This window comes from Pangasianodon hypophthalmus, chromosome 20, assembly GCF_027358585.1.
Source record: "Pangasianodon hypophthalmus isolate fPanHyp1 chromosome 20, fPanHyp1.pri, whole genome shotgun sequence".
Lineage (NCBI taxonomy): Eukaryota > Metazoa > Chordata > Actinopteri > Siluriformes > Pangasiidae > Pangasianodon > Pangasianodon hypophthalmus.
In genome coordinates, this window is record NC_069729.1 from 8879988 (window position 1) to 8898353 (window position 18366).

Sequence of the window (18366 nt, forward strand, 5' to 3'; positions counted from 1 at the left end):
AAAGGTGGCATTAATCTGTTATATTAGATGCTACACAAGACTAATATTTCTGCTTACCCATGACACCACTCTCCCATTGAAGCAAGGCAGTTTGGCATTGTTGTCTGAGATTTCTTCTTTAACAACCCTGATTGAGACAGACACAAACATTACATCACCATAAACATTCACTGTGTGAGTAATAAGAAATGTTGAGTGACAGCTGTGACAGAGAGAGATGAGCAGCACTTTTCTCTTTTCTCCTGTGAGATAACAAGAGCTCAGCACATATCTCTTGAGAGAGAAAAAATAAAATTAACAGAGAGAGGGAAGGAGGAAAAAGAAGAAAAAGGTTGATGGTAAACTGTAACAGAATTTACAATGAAGCCAGTAACTGGGATAGAGGCACAATATGCTAAAGTGACTTTAATGTCACTCGCTTAATGAAAATTCACTGAAAACAAGAGCACACATTTGGATCATTTCAGAATTGGAGAACAATTTTAAATTAAAAAATATTTAAAAAAAAAAAAAAAGGTTTTATATTTTGTTACTCCTGCACTTTCATTGAATATTAAACTTTTATTAAACTGTTAGAAAAACATATCGAGCCATCTCAGCATGACTCTTAACCTGCAACTGTCACTGCCTCCGCTGCCTGACAGAATACTTCACCTGCAAATGGAGGCAGCAGGTTTCCAAAAGTGGCGACAGGCTCTGGCCTCCCAAAGCTGCCTCATCAGTGAGCAACAGCAGCAGATTGCTATGATCAATGCCCAGCCAGCACAACTCTCTTGCACTCTGGCACCTATTCGGGCTACTATGATGGCACCCTCTCAATCTGCTCTGTTGCTCATCACACGACCTGACAAATATTCAGGTGATCCTGCTTCGCATAAAGGTTTCATGCTTCAGTGCCCTTTGTATTTCTTTAGTTAAGAGGGAGTGACTAAGAAAACCAAGATCGCACAGTTCATCAATATGCTCACCGATAAGGCAATCACCTGGGCTATTGCCATCTGGTGCCAAGGAGGAGAGCACACCACCTCCTGTGAGCACTTCCTAGAGCTCTTTCGGGAAGTTTTCAACCATTCTGCCGAGGGAAAGGAAGTGGGAGAGCAACTTCTCACAATTCAGCAAGGTAACCAGAATGCCGCTAAATTTGCATTAACATTCTGCACACTAGCCGCTGGCAGCGACTGGAATGACCCAGTTGTGAAAGCAGCTTATCGTCAGGGTTTAAATCAAGATATTCATGGAACTGCCATGCAGTGATAACGAAGCATCCCTCGACTCCCATATCAATCTCCTCCTTATCCACCTTGACCACCTGATAAAGAACCGGAGGTGTAAACCAAAGATAACTTACATGATAGAAATCCCAGTACCAGAACTCATGCAACTCGGACAAACTGAGCTGACGGATGTGTAACATGAAAGGTGCCATAAGCACAATTTGTGCTTCTACCGCGGCAGCCCTCAGCACCCAGTTGCATTAAGCCCAGTCTTCCCCAAGCACAAGCCTTCTCAGAACACCTCAGAGTGAGCGGACCAGCCCTCTTGCTCCAACAGAGTGAGTGCTCCTCAGATTATCACTCATCAGAATTTTGCGATACCTGTACAGATAGACTACTCAGAAGGTTTCTCAACCATTTCAGCTCTGATTGATTCTGGAGCAGCTGGCAACTTCATAGACAGCTCTCTCGTATTGAAACTGAATCTGCTAACCCAGCCACTCATCAGAGGGGGGTCCATAACCCATTGTACTACATCCCTCCTTCTCAGGGTCAGGGCACTCCATCAGAAACAAATCTCCCTCTTCATCACAGTTACAAAGAATTTTCCCAACCTACCGGGGTTCCGCTGGATGCACACCCATTGCAGATTGAACCAAGCCACAGTGCAGTACTGCTTTCCACTGTGCTTAGTCCCAGCAGCCCTAGAACAACTCAGAGAGGCTAAGATCTTTACCAAGCCCGATCTACAGTGCATATGATCTTGTCCGGATCTGTGAAGGGGATGAGTGAAAAACTCCCTTCAGCACCACCTCTGGCCACTTTGAGTACTGCGTATTGGTAATCTTGCGCTCCAGCAGTGTTCCAGTGCCTCATCAGTGATGTCCTCTGTCACATGCTCTGAAAATTTGTTATTGCCTCGATATCGATGACATTCTCATCTACTTCCCATCCAAAGAAGATCACATCATTCATGTCAGAAGGGTTCTTGCTTGGCTCCACATAACCACAATCTTGTCCCTTGGGTATGTCATTAATAAAGAGAGTGTTCTCATGGAACAGGATAAGGTTACAACCCCAACCCCATAACTTCTAGTTGCTCCAAATATAAACACCACCCTGACTGCTAATTGCTGAAAATTCCAAAAATAAATTTCTGTATGACCTCTGCCTGCAAATTGGACAAAACACCAAAAAGTACATACCCCTGTGACCTTTAGTTGCCTGAAACCCAAAAATAAATACAATCCTTACTGATAATTGCCCCAAACCTGAATATAATTGTCCATATAACCTTCAATTGCCCCAAACAAAAATATAAATATCCCCCTGCCTGTGAATTGCCCCAACACCTAAAAATAAATACACCAGTGACCTCTAATTTCCCTAAACCCAAATATAAATACCCTCCTGACTGCTAATTGCACCAAAAGACTAAAAAAAGCCACCAAACCAGAATATAAGTACACAAACCCTAATATTAAAAATATAAGTGAAGAATTATGACCCGTGTGTGCGTGTAGGAATGTATCTATATTATTCATCACTCTTGGTGAAATGCAATATTTTAGCAAATCAAATTATCAAATATCTCACTGCAATACCATACAGCTTATCACATTTATAAAATGTAACTTTTTTTTCAGTGAACAGAGCATCACGCATGAAGCCCGTAGACACCCCACTGATAGAACTCCAGTGAAGCAAGGCTTCTAAAGACTTCTACGGCAGATTCAAGTATACTATGTTTTAATAAGAGCAAAGATTAACGCTCTTGGACAGTAGTATTTTATTCGTTTTGAGTCCTGTCTGAACACACAGCATCTGTAGGGCTGAATGGGAGTGTGGCCAGGAGTGTGTTTGCATAGAAAAAAACATCTCATTGTTTATTGGGCAGTGGGATCTTTGCTTCTCCCTCCCGGACACACAGCATCACCATATGATGTTTGGGAGACCTCTCAAATGGGTGGAAACTTGTAACCAACTGTCAATCATTTAAACTGTAATGAACATGACTGACGTCACAAACTTAAGCATATTGGCGCCAGTCAGACTTGTTGAGTGCTAGGAGCTTCAGTAATGGTTAGTGGCCTAATAAATAACAGTCAATAACAGTTTTACAATAAATAGTATAACTTGTTATTTTATCTTTGTAATTGGTAATGTAATAAAAAATGTAAATGTAATGTGTCCATTTTGGACATTTTTCATTTTTTTTTATAGGTCTAACTAGCAAGCTACCTCTTTCAGTGAAATTTAGCTGGCTAGTTAGCAGCTTTTTTAGCATGACATGGCAAACACTACTACTTTTGTCGGCCTGATTTACCTAATAGCCAATTCACCTATTATCTTGTTTTATAAGATGATAGGAATGCAGAGAACCCAGAGGAACCCCACCCCCCCAAATACACACACACACACACACACACAGAGGAAGAACATGCAAAACCCTATGCAGCTACTGTGCTACACCACAATACTGCTCCTTTTGAAGTGACGCTCTACATAAATAAATTTAAATATATTATTTAAATGTCCCTATAATTATTTAATAATAAAAAATCTAAAAACCGCTTAAGTGATAAGTATTCACTCCCTTTTCTTTAATTAGTATTTCACTTTCTTGAGCGCTCACACTAAATATGTTAAACAATGTACGCCTGTGTTAATTTCAAATCCATCGGTGTCCAATTGTATGGTTGCACAATAAATATCACTGACTTAGGGAGATCTCACAGCTAAAACCAAGATTAGTGCTGCTGTCAATAGGACCAAGGAACTTCTTCGAGATGAAGTTGTTAGGAGGAAAAAGAAGGTTATAAAAAGATCAGGAAAACATTGAACCTTCCTAGGAGCACTAAAATCTATTACAACAAAGTGGAAAAAATATGGCACAACCCAGACACTACCAAGATCAGGCTGTCTTTCCATACTGAGCGCACTGGCAAGAAGGGCAATTGTCATAGAAGAGTTATAAGTTTGGAGAGCTGGAGAAAATTTGTGCTGTGGAATGGCAGAAAATGCCAAAATCAAAATGTCAGGCTCACAGAGAAATATCCGAGACAATTTAAAGATGTAATTGCTGCAAAAGCTCAATATACTAAGTATTGAATCTGAGGTGTGAATACTTATCAATTAAGCAGTGTTTACATTTTTATTTTTAAATAATTCTGAGGACATCTAAATCATTTTTAAAAATTTAATTTCTGTAGAGAATTTGTTTTGATGTTGCAACACAGCTAAAAGAGAAATAAACTCTAGGGGTGAATACTTTCTGGAGTCACTGTGTGAATATGTGTATATTTATATATATTTATATGGAGTTGTTGCATGTTTGTTGGTTTCAGAAATTGTTGCTCTCAGGATTTTAGAATTTACAAAGAATGGTGAAAAAAATGAAAACATCCAGCGAGTGGCATATCTGTGGGCCTTGAGGAGGATGGGCTAGATCACAGCAGATCACACTGAGTTCCACTCCTCTCAGCCAAGAACAAGAATCTGAGGCTACTGTGGGCACAGGCTCACCAAATATGGACAGTTGAAGATTGGAGAAAGACCAGGAAATGTGCCTCATGCAGGTAAAGACCACAACTGTTGCTGTTGAAGTGGCAAATGAATATATTGGGGTGTTGTAATGGCACTATCTGTACAGATTATGCTCCAAAAATCTATATGTATCTATATTTTGATTTAAACTTCAATTGGACATGGCCTATGCAGGAGAAGAGTTTTCTTTTTCTTTCTTTCCTTTTTTAAATTAAATATGAATCCTAACACTATGCCCAAGGAAACACTTGAAAACATGGGGGGAAAACAGAGCTAGCACTGTTAGTATGTTCTGTGAATTCTGACTTTGACCTTTCCTCAACTTCAGCTACATAACTGGTTCATAAGGGTAATGTGGCCCGTTATCTAAAATGAGACCAACAGCCCTTATCTATTGGTTGTGAACAAAACGTCAAAATGTTTTTCAAAACTGGTTTGGTAGTACATAAAAATTCAAATGAGACCAGATTAGGAGTCTTTAAATTGAACACATTTACTTTAAATTTAATGTTTAACATAATGTAAAATTTCAGACGTACCCAGCTGGTGAACAAATCACACCTTGCGCAAGCTTTGCACTTTTATTTTCACTGTGTCCTTGTGCGTGTCACACAGGTCAGAGCTTGAAAGTGGTGTGCAATTATATTTGTGCAAATGCATACTGTGCAATGTGCGAGGGCATCAGGGTAAAGTAGTGCAAAAGAAATAGTACAATATTAGCAGCATGATATAGTACCATAGCCAGAATAGTATGGTAGATAGACCTGCATTGTCATGGTGTATTTATGTACCTATTCAGAGAACATGAATATGTGTGAGAGTATGTATGTGTGTATGTGGGAACAGGGGCTGGATTCACAAAACATTCTTAAGAATAAAATTCTTCTTAACTGCCATTTTCTTCTTATTTTCTACACTAAAAAAAATTTAGAATATTTTGTATTCCCTAAAATTCTTGAAAAGAATGTTCTTAAAATCATTGTAAATAATTTAAAGTTAAGATTTTAATGAATTTATTGGGGTGTTTCAAATATTAAACATTGCAAAATTATAAAACTTGCAACATATAATAAATACTATATAAATACTACAGTATTTTACTTATATAAACAAGCATACTTGGCTTATTGGATGTTTGTGATCCAGATGGAAATACTATGGATTGTCAACAGGGAGAGAGAGCCAGAAAAGCCTCTTAGAGACCGAGCAGGTCCTCTCACCCTTTCTGACCATGTTCTGCTTAGGTAATATAGGCCTCCCAGAAACTCAATAATGTATCTGATGCATATTTTGAGAGATAATTTGCAGTCAAAAACAAAATCCCTGTGATACTGCAAATAATGGTTGTTCTACTTTTATTTGCTTCTGGATCATTTCAAGCAGTATTAAATAATACTGTGGGGATTAGTCAATCCGAATTGTCTTTAACGTGTCAAGGGCCCTCTGTAGAATGGTTAAAAACTTCATCAAGTTCCCATCTACAGCTGCAGAACAAATCCTCATAAAACAGATTTTCTTTGAGATTGCAGCATTTCCAAATGTTCTGGGTGCAGTGGATGGAATGCATATTGAAATTAAGGTAAGTGACTAATGTACAAGTACATGAATTAGTCTCATAGATAAACAATCATTTTTTTTTAACTTTATCTTTGTAGGCTCCATCTTACAATGAAGAAATGTATGTCAACAGGAAGAATTTTCATTCAGTTAACACCCAGTTAATTCAATTCAATTCAATTCAAATTTATTTGTATAGTGCTTTTAACAATTGTCACAAAGCAGCTTTACAGAAATAAATGGATTCAAAAAATATATTGTAAATATGTGAATTTATCCCTAATGAGCAAGCCAGAGGCGACGGTGGCAAGGAAAAACTCCCTGAGACAATATGAGGAAGAAACCTTGAGAGGAACCAGGCTCAAAAGGGAACCCATCCTCATCTGGGTGCAACGGATAGTGCAATTATAAATAAATCCATTCTACTATTGTGTACTATATGGACAAATAGTGCAATTGTGCAACCAGTAATCCCTGATGGGTGGCTATAAGGTGAAAAAAAAAAAAAAAAAACATTTTTGGGATATCAACCTCAAATTTGAAACACAAATTGATTACACTTATCTATGAATTTCCAGCATTTTGTGTTTCATTTTTTAAATGCTCTCACATGGAAAATAAACTCCCAAGTGTCTTCTTTCTAAAAAAAAAAGGTTCATGAATTACAACCATTTTAGTTTGGGTATGCCTTTGTTATGTCTGTGCTCAGTTAACAGAAAATATCTATGTGTTTGTCAGGGGACAGGACTATCCCTTAAGACCCTGGCTGATGACTCCAATTCTTCATAAGCATCAGAAACACATGAGAGATACAACAGGGCACAAAGGAAAACAAGGGGAGTTGTGGAGAGATGCAATGGAGTTTTGAAATCTAGATTCTGATGTATTGATCACTCTGGGGGAGTGCTCTTGTACACAGCTGAGACGGCATGTCAAATTATTGCTGCGGGGTGTGTGCTGCATAACATATGCCAGATGCATCATGCCACTCCCTAACATTCCAGATGCACCTGATGAATCTGATGAGCGCCTCAGAGATGTAGCAAACCTTCCTGGCAACTTTGGAGCACAATCACACAATAATCTAATTATTCAGCTGAGAAAAAACTGTTACTGAATATACTGTTATTGCATTTGTTCATGAATACATATTTATTGAAACGTTTCAATTTTCCCATAAATATAAATATTTATTGCAAGTAAATTATTACAATACGATTAGTTCTTGAATTATTATAGTTGTCATATTTTATATTGAATTATTACAACTCATAAATGTTTTATTGAATTCTTACAATTCTGTCATAAAATAAATATTTCTTAAATTACTACAGTTCACATTTCTTTAATTCTAGTTTTTGTCTCTCTCTGGCCAGCTGTCTTCCTCCCCACCTGAAGCAACTCCTCCTGAACTTTACGGAGTGCAGTCACTTCTTTCAACAGCTGATTCTGGATGTCAGTCATCTCCTCTGTGCTGAACCTCTTTGGCTTTGGAGTACAGGGTTGCCATCAAACATGACCTGTGACAAACTGAACTCAGGCTCCAGGGGGGCCTTGAAGAAAACAAATGCAGCTTTCATGACAACCAGTCTACAAGGTTAAATAATAATTTTAAAACTCATGATGCACAGAGATGGCCTCTTCAACTTCTGTCTCCTCAGTAGAGTCCAGTGTGTAAGGTGAGACACTCGGCAGGAGCTCCAAAGTTACGTTCTCTGCGTTATGCCTAGTAAATCACAGGCATGTGCACAGATAGACCCCAGGTGGTATGTGCCCTTTTGGCCTCTGACTAGATAAGTGCCCTTTTTTTTTTTACTTCTTTTAATTTTATATTTTAGTTTTTATTTAAAATTGACCTATGTCATCAATGCCCGACAACTGCATTTAAGTTCTAATTTTGTGAGACTGCACGAGCCCCTGCCCCTCCTACTTCGACTTCCCTCATCACAGCTACCACAGTTAATGCACGCAAATAGAGCGCCCTGTGGAGCAGCAGCCACATCTCCCTGACCTTTCTTCACTGGTGACAGCCAGGTAATGACAGTGCGGTAATGATAGCTTTGGCATTGTGTGTCACTGCTGTGAAATTAAACCACTAATAAAACATAACAATACAGCCAGCCTAATTCAGGCAATAGCCCTCCATTAAGCTGAGCAACAAGCAAGCTAGTCTGGCATTTTGGCATAAAATAGTGTCATGCAGGGTAGGAAATGCCACCAAAATTAATTTTAAAAATGCCTCCAAAATTCAAGATATGAATTGCCACTGTATGAATTCTTGTTTTTTTATTTATAACATAATACAAGCAATACCACACGAGCAAGAGTGCTGTTTTCATGAAGCATGATTGCAAATGTGATATTCATTTTATACAACAGTTCAGTAAACAATAAGTTAATATTATGTGACAGTTTTAGACACAATATTGTTAATTTTGACTGTTTTTTCTCTATTTCGCCAATGAAAATAGCTGCAAACAAAGCAGAACAATTATGTCTATATTTGAGAAAAATTATACCTTATTTTATAAATCCTGATCTACTTTTCTTTTGCAGTTAACTCCAACATGCTACTTCGCCGGCTTTCACCTTGATATCTCTGTGCTTACAGTGTAGCTCTATGGCAAGTAGCTTTCAAACAGAAATGGGGAAAATGCATCATCCCAATTGGCTAATCCTGTTTCTCATCACAACTAGTACTTAGTAAGATGTGATCAAAAAAAGGAATGTATTTATTTTTTAAAAATTATTATAATCAGTATAATAAATGTTATTACCTAATAGGGCATGCACTTTAGTTTCTGTTAGCCCTATATAAACATAATTCAGAGCCGAACAATTAACAAATAAATGTATTAAAATTTAAAATGTAACGTTTTGTGTCAATATTGTCATATTGACATATCTCATCATGGCTTTAGTGAATCATCTCTGTCCATACCACAGGACAGTTTGGATAATATAGCTACATCAAGCTGTTCATGTGACATACTCAAGAACTAAACACAAACATCCAGCAGCTCCTAGGGAAATCTTGTGTGGAATGTTTCTCCACCATTCAGTTTGCAGGAGGAGGTGCAAAATTTTCCTGCAGCTGTGCATTATCACCGTGGCCAGGAGGAACAATCAGGTCAACCATATTGTCATGCACTGCAAACACTGAGATTATATTATTGTTACTTACAGAAAAATAAAATTGCCTGATTTAGCCTTCCTAAGCTTTTTGTCAGGACTTTGTCAATTGTAATATTACCATTGTGAAATCCCCATTAAGTGATTCCATGGTTAACAATAATATGCTTTATTTTTCTTATTTAAAAAGTAAAATAAATATTCATAAATTATTTAAATTCATTATATTTACACTTTAACCCAGACCAAGAATCTGCAATAACTGATGGTATCTCAGCTGGAATTATCTTAACCTGATTTATAAGCAAATGTTCCACCTACATCTACATTTGTAACCTAATCTAGAGAATTTGAGGCAAAAATTTAGAGAAAAAACATTGGTGACACTTTATCAAAGAATTATAAGAAGATTTTGCTGAATGACAATGAGGTCTCAATATCACCATTCATTTTTCCAAGATGCCACAATCCGATTGCCCGATTCAGATTAAGACAATATTCTGATTCCCCAAATTCCAGTTCCCACCCACAACAAATTGTCGGTGTTAACAGATGCTTAGCTGCAGGTTAGGTATTTAAGAATGGCAACTCAGGCATACAGTCAGGTCCATAAATATTGGGACATCGACACAATTCTAACATTTTTGGCTCTATACACCACCACAATGGATTTCAAATGAAACGAACAAGATGTGCTTTAACTGCAGACTGTCAGCTTTAATTTGAGGGTATTTACATCCAAATCAGTTGAACGGTGTAGGAATTACAACAGTTTGCATATGTGCCTCCCACTTGTTAAGGGACCAAAAGTAATGGGACAGAATAATAATCATAAATCAAACTTTCACGTTTTAATACTTGGTTGCAAATCCTTTGCAGTCAATTACAGCCCGAAGTCTGGAACGCATAGACATCACCAGACGCTGGGTTTCATCCCTGGTGATGCTCTGTCTTCAGTTCCTGCTTGTTCTTGGGGCATTTTCCCTTCAGTTTTGTCTTCAGCAAGTGAAATGCATGCTCAATCGGATTCAGGTCAGGTGATTGACTTGGCCATTGCATAACAGTCCACTTTTTTCCCTTCAAAAACTCTTTGGTTGCTTTTGCAGTATGCTTTGGGTCATTGTCCATCTACACTGTGAAGCGCTGTCCAATGAGTTCTGAAGCATTTGGCTGAATATGAGCAGATAATATTGCCCGAAACACTTCAGAATTCATCCTGCTGCTTTTGTCAGCAGTCACATCATCAATAAATACAAGAGAACCAGTTCCATTGGCAGCCATACATGCCCACGCCATGACACTACCACCACCATGCTTCACTGATGAGGTGGTATGCTTAGGATCATGAGCAGTTCCATTCCTTCTCCATACTCTTCTCTTCCCATCACTCTGGTACAGGCGATCTTGGTCTCATCTGTCCATAGGATGTTGTTCCAGAACTGTGAAGGCTTTTTTAGTTGTTGTTTGGCAAACTCTAATCTGGCCTTCCTGTTTTTGAGGCTCACCAATGGTTTACATCTTGTGGTGAACCCTCTGTATTCACTCTGGTGATGTCTTCTCTTGATTGTTGATTTTGACACACATACACCTACCTCCTGGAGAGTGTTCTTGATCTGGCCAACTGTTGTGAAGGGTGTTTTCTTCACCAGGGAAAGAATTCTTCCATCATCCACCATAGTTGTTTTCCGTGGTCTTCCGGGTCCCATTACTTTTGGTCCCTTAACACGTGGGAGGCACATATGCAAACTGTTGTAATTCCTACACCGTTCACCTGATTTGGATGTAAATACCCTCAAATTAAAGCTGACAGTCTGCAGTTAAAGCACATCTTGTTCGTTTCATTTGAAATCCATTGTGGTGGTGTATAGAGCCAAAAATGTTAGAATTGTGTCGATGTCCCAATATTTATGGACCTGACTGTACTTACAACAACCATGTATACAGGAATATTTCAATGCCTGTATGCATATAAACATCGTATTGGGAACATGGCTGCAACCCGAATACAGACCTTAAATGGAATTTGATGTGCATGTAAATGTAGCCAATGTCCACTGACACTGCTCATGTTTTGGATTTGGTCATTCAAACACTTCTGGTTTGTTATAATGTGGTGGCATGTGTGCATCATGGACAATTTCACAGATGGTGTTTGTTTACAAATCAAATTAGGCATATCCAATATTTTTATGTATATCTGTTTCATTATAACACAGTTATCCAACACCTTGAACAATATGAAGTTTTTGCAAAATTATTAAAAATAAAGAACTGAAATTTCTCATTTAGATAAGTATTCAGACCATTGTCTTAACCCACTCATAAATGAGCTCAGGCACATCCTGTTTGCTTTGATTATCTTGAGATGTCTCTAGAACTTGACTGGAGTACGCCTGTGGCAAATTCAACTGAATGGGCATGACTGAGAAAGGCACACACCTGTTCGCACTTAAGGGACTCCAGCTGAAAAATAAACCTATGTGAAGAAGTAAGAAAGACCTTACCTATTATGGCAAATAACAAAGCTCCTGCTGAAGATGGATATATAGTTGATTACTATTACTAAGCAATTCTGGTCATTCTTTTCACAGTTTTTTTTTGAAGGCAATAAGATTTATTTGCAACAAGATCAATACTATGTCATATGAACACTGTTCTATTAAAACTTAACAAAGATCCAACACAATTTTACAGCTATAGAACACTATCCTTAATCATTTTAGACTCATTTTAGAATAATTTTAAAATTCTAAACAAAGCCATCTCAGACCAGCATGAAACCCTTATATGCCGCTCAATTCACCCTGACCAAACAGGTTTTATTAAACAAAGACACACCTCAGAAAACACTCAGACATTGGGTCTGGTATACTTAGCTAAAAATAAATGTCTTTCTCACCATGTCGATCAGGATACTACACAATTCTCCAATAATATTCTGAATATGAATGACAAATAATGACAATTCTGAATAATAACTAATGGATACAACCTTGCAGCATGTTCACTTTCACAAGAGGAGCAAGTCACTTTCACTGCTGATTGCTGCATTTTTTATCGGATTCTTATCTATTGCCATTAAAACAGAAACATAACTGGTATGTTCTCTTTTTGCAACACTGGCAGAACTGCACCCCTTGGTGTACCATAATATTTGCTGATGTGCTACAAAGCCTCTAATCCATACTGTTGTAATGCGTTGCTGCCATAAGGATACTGAGTAGCATTGAGTAAATGTTTTGAGGTCTGCAATGATGCCCATGTCTTTGGAGGGGTATCATTTTTTGATGGATTTTATCAGTTCAGAGATGTACTCTATATGCAAAGCTGCAAAGATTTGCTTGTCTGTATGAGTCAGCAGGATGCCACAATGAATTTTTTCCATTCCTTTTTGAAGTTCTTGTAGTTTGTGTGTGAGTGTGGTCAAGTTGTGGTAAAATGTATAGAAGTTGTATAGAAGTTAAATTCTTAAACAGTTTTGGAGGCATCTTGGGCAGCCAAAACTGTTCAGTGCACACCACAGTGAACATTCACTATGTATGTTGCCCTATCTTCACATTTGCACCCTCACTCTTGAGTCCAAAAATTCTGTTTACATCTACATACATCTACGGCTTGCAAGCACCTCTTTCGGGTTTGGCAGTGCCAGACGATATCACGTAATTCCTAATGAAATCAGTCTCGGACCTCTCTTCATTCTAAACCATCATTTACACAATCTTTCCAACAGTGATATTTGTCCATACTTATCTCCACGTATCTACTTTTGGCAATGTGGTTATGAAGCAAGTTGATCATGGTTTTGCCTATTGCATCCATCTGACTGACCCTGTCTTGGTACAGACGTGGACAAATATGTTGGTACCCTTCCGTGAAAAAGAAGGACCCACAACTATCTCTGAAATAATTTGAAACTGACAAACGTTCATGGCATCAATCACTGTTAATTCCATGTTTAACACTTACACAGTTACTTTTGATTTTTGATTAAACTGAATATTTTACATAATGAACCAAATGAAAATGACATGGACATACAAGATGGTACCCTTAACTTAATATTTTGTTGCAACGCCTTTAGCAGCAATCACTGCCAACAAGCAATTGCAGTAGTTTACAAGGAAACTTCTGCATTGGGTAACAGGTATTTTGGCCCACTCTTCCTGAGCAAACTGCTCTAACTGTCTGAGGTTTGAAGCGTGCCTTCCTCACATCGCATTTTTCAGTTCTTTCCATAGATGTTCAGTAGGATTAAGATCAGGGCTCATAGAGGGCCATTTAAGAATAGTCCAATGTTTTTTTTCCCCAGCCATTCTTGAGTGCTTTTAGCTGTGTGTTTTCGGTCATTATCCTGTTGGAAGACCCATGACCTGCGACTGAGGGAGAGCTTTCTGATACTGGGCAGTATATTTCTCTCCAGGATGCCTTGGTAGTCTTGAGCCTTCATTGTGCCCTGCACAGACTCAAGGCCCCCTGTGAGAGACACAGCAAAGCAGCCCCAAAACATGACTGAGCCCCCTCCATGTTTCACAGTAGGTATAGTGTTCTTTTCTTTGAAAGTTTAATTTTTCTGTCTGTGAACATACAGCTGGTGTGACTTGCCAAAAAGCTCTAGTTCTGTTTCGTCAGTCCAAAGGACATTCTCCCAGAAACTTTGTGGCTTGGCATGCATTTTAGCAAATTCCAGTCTGGAGCTTTTATGTTTTTCTTTTGTGACAGACGTGCACATAAAACATCAAACGCTCTTCGCGCGACTGATGACTAATTTGTTTTGGACAGCCGGAGTGCGCGTGACTGTGGGGTGGAGCGACCTATCACAGCACGGCTTGCGGCCAATGAGTGGCAAGGCTCCTCTTCACCCTCCCGGAGAAGACGAGGAGCTATAAAAGGAGTTTGCGGCCACTGTACAGAAAAAAAGGTAAGTAAATCTTTAAACTTGATTAACGGCTGTTGTTTAAAATGCAACAGATAGTGCAATCAGATAGTGACGTACTTTGACCTTGGAGTTCAGCTTGAATGGCTTTGGATGTTTTCCTTGGCTCTTTGTCTACCATCCACACAATCCTTCTGATCAACCTGGGGCTTCAGTTCTTCTTGCGGCCACGTCCTGGGAGGTTGGCTACAATGGAGGGTCCCATGGACCTTATACCTTATACTTTTTAATAATATTTGCAACTGTAGTCACAGGAACATCAAACTGCCTGGAGATTGTCTTATAGCCTTTACCTTTAAGATGGCTATCTACAATTTTCTTACCGAGCTCCTCAGACAACTCTCTCCTTTGCTTTCTCTGGTCTGATTGGCTGTTACAAAGATTGAAGACACCCGTGACACTAATTAAGGTTAAACAATTAGTTTGAAACATGATTAGAATGCAATGATTTCTAATCTTTTTAGGGGTACCAAGATATACCAGGCTGTTTTAGATTGTCTTGGTAAAATAAACAAGTAATTTCTCTTCACAATTTTATTGGTTTAATCTATTACATACTATGGGCAGGCAGGTGTATATGAGACTATTGCTTTTGGTTTAATCACTTTTCAGGAGCAATGAATCATTGTTTCAAAGAACCATAAGGGTACCAACAAATTTGTTCACGTCTGTATGTGTAAAAGTGTGCATCGTTCAAGTTTGGGCATCTTGTATATTGAGGGTAATGAGATCCGGGTAAAGGTGACTTTATATATAGTCCCCTCCAGAATATTGGAATGGCAAGGCAAATTCTTTTGTTTTTGCTATACACTAAAAACATTTGGGTTTGAGATAAAAAGATGAATATGAGACAATAGAGAACTTTCCTGATATTTACATGTAAATGTGTTAAACAATTTAGAACATGGCACCTTTTGTTTGAACCCACCCATTTTTCAAGTGATCGAAAATATTGAAACATGTGACTGACAGGTCTTGTTGCCCAGGTGTGTCCTGTTAGACTGAGTGTTTAAACAATTAATAGCTCTGAATGTCTACTCTTGGTTTGAGCCCTGGGTTTTGCCTGTGAAGACAGCATTTGTTGTTAGAAAGGATAAACCAACCTGAAGACCAAAGAGCTGTCTATGGGAGAAAAGCAGGCCATTTTGAAGCAGAGAAAAGAGGGAAAAACAATCAGAGCCATTGCATAATCATTGGGCATAGCCAACACAACAATTTGGAGTGTCCTGAAAAATAAAGAAACCACTTGTGTACTAACAACCAGACATTGGACAGGTCAGCTGAGGAAAACAATAGCAGTTGATGACAGAAACATTGTGAGAGCTGTAAAGAAAAATCCAAAAACAACAGTCAGTGACATAGCCAACAACCTCCACAGGGCAGGGGTGAAGGTATCACAATCCATTGTTCAAAGAAAATTTTGAGAGCAGAAATAAAATACACTGGAGAATAGAGGCCATACCACAACATGCATACCAAAGAAGATGTGGTACAAGCCTGGAAAAGCATCCCAAAAAAGAATGCAACAGTTTGGTAAAGTCAACCAAATATTAAATGTTATTTACTTTAGTATACTTTTGCTCACCTAAAAATTGTGTGGTCTACCACCAAAGACACCATGTTCTAAGTTGTTTAACACGTAGTTAATACTATAATATTTCATACAACATGTACTTTAACATGCGTTTGTCATGTTTACAGGCAAGAAGAAGAAATGTATGACTGCTGTATTAATTGCAAATTTATGAAACTTTGTTCCAAGGTCTTGGCACATCAGTAAAAATGTTAATATTATGGTTTAGGCATCATAGTATATGTTTTACATAACTTTCACAGAGAAAGTAGCATTATAACTGTTTCTCTAATTATTATAGCTGTCCCATTTAAGCCCAGTTTGTTCCTTTCAAGCTCACATTAACGTGTTTAAATGAAACGCTCTTCCTTTTGGAACTTCAGTTTCATTGCATTGTTGCCTAACGGTGATTGATTACACCATTTTTAATTGTATTATTTTGCCTTATTGGAGTGCCAGCATTACAGAAGCAAAGGTTGTATGTGTTACTGGCTAAATATATGATGACTGAATAATCCTACATGTTAACATAATCTAATGTGCACCATTCTTTCAGTTGCAGTGAAAGTTATGACAATGAAACAGAGAAATTATAATAGCTGTCCAAAAATAGAAGAACCGTGTTCTATAGTACATAATAATAATAATAATAATAATAATAATAATAATAATAATAATAAAAACCTTTCTGCCCTTGCTAGAAAGTATGGACTGGACAGGAAGTAGTTGGGGGTCAGAGTGAAGGCCACTCTCAGAGGATAGGCATTGCATGGAAAGAAGACCTTCTTGAGTTCAGCTATAGAGGGGGAAATTTCAGACTGTCTGCAGGTAGACTGTAAAAACCAAAAGTTGTGATTTGTTATGATTTGTTATGATTCGCATAAAGGTATGTAAATTAATAAAAATGGAAAAATCAGAGTCTGTAATGCAGAAGTGTAATGGACAAATAGGCTGACCTTCCTACTTCCTCTTTATTATGCTGTGATGTTCACAAATCTGCAGCATTGCATGAGCCCTTAATGACTCTACAGTGGATATAAAAAGTCTACACACCCCTGTTAAAATGGCACGTTTTTGTGAAGTACAAGAATGACACTAAGATAAGTCATCGCAGATCTTTTCCCACCTTTAATGTGAAACTGCAAAGTGTACAACAAACAAATTGAAAAACAAACAGAAACTTTTTTAAGGGAAAAAAAGAAACATAAAAAACTTACAATAGCCTAGTTGCATAAGTGTGCACACCCCTAAACTAATACTTTGTTGAAGCACCTTTTGATTTTCTTACACCACTCAGTCTTTTTGGGTAAGAGTCCTTCAGCGTGGCACATTTTAAATTGGCAATATTTTCCCACTCTTTCCTGCAAAAACATTCTAGACCTGTCAAATTGTGAGGGCATCTCCTGTGCACAGCCTGCTTCAGGTCACCCCACAGATTTTTAGTTGGATTCAGGTCTGGGCTCTGGCTAGGCCATTCAAAAACATTAATCTTCTTTTGGTTAAGCCATTCCTTTGTTGATTTGGATGTATGCTTTGGGTCATTGTTGTGCTGAAAGGGGAAATTCCTTTTCATCTTCAGCTTACTAGCAGACACCTGAATGTTCTGCACTAAAATTAACTTGTATTTGTAGCTTTTCATGATTCTCTCCACCTTGATAAAAGCCCCAGTTCTAGCTGAAGAAAATCAGCCCTAAAGCATGATGCTGCCACCACCACGCTTCACCTTGGGTATGGTGTTCTTTTGGTGATGTGTTTTTTTGTGCCAAACATACCTTTTGGAATTATGGGATTATTTTTGGGATTGGCCTCATCAGACCATTACACATTTTGCCACATGGGTTTGGGTGATTTATTTGGGCTTGGATGTTTTTTGTGAGAAAGGGCTTCTGTCTAGCCACCCTACCCCACAGCCCAGATATGTGAAGAATATGAGAGATTGTTCTCACATGCAGAGAGTAATCAGTACTTATCAGATATTCCTGCAGCTCCTTTAATAATGCCATAGGTCTTTTGGCAGCCTCCCTGGTAAGTTTTTGTCTTGTCCTTTTACAAATTTTGGAGGGATGTCCTGTTCTTGTTACTGTCACTATGGTGCCCCATTTTTTCCCACTTGTTGTTGAGGGCCTTCACGGTGTTCCATGTTACATCTAATGTTTTGGAAATTCTTTTGTATTTCTCTCCTGATCTATATCTTTCAACAAGTGAGATACCATACAAGCTTTTTAAGCTCTTTGCAGACCATGACTTCAGCAGTCAGACAAAACAAAGAAGAGTTTGTCAATCCTACAGAAACAGCTGTTTTTTATTTGGGGTTTAGCAGAATAATTTCATTGATGATAACTGATGATAATTGATGATAATATTTCCATTGATGAAAACTGTATGATAATTACTTCTGAAAATGAGATAAA

The 18366-nt window shown here is 38.1% G+C and overlaps 1 protein-coding gene across 1 annotated transcript in view; it reads right to left on the reverse strand.

Moving 5' to 3' along the window:
• The window catches only part of dvl1b (dishevelled segment polarity protein 1b), a 74760-nt gene that overhangs the window by 23733 nt on the left and 32661 nt on the right, over positions 1–18366 (reverse strand). Inside the window, exon 2 of the mRNA XM_053227149.1 lies at positions 58–127. Within this exon, the coding sequence (XP_053083124.1) occupies positions 58–127 (70 nt within the window). The remainder of the gene's footprint in view (positions 1–57; positions 128–18366) is intronic.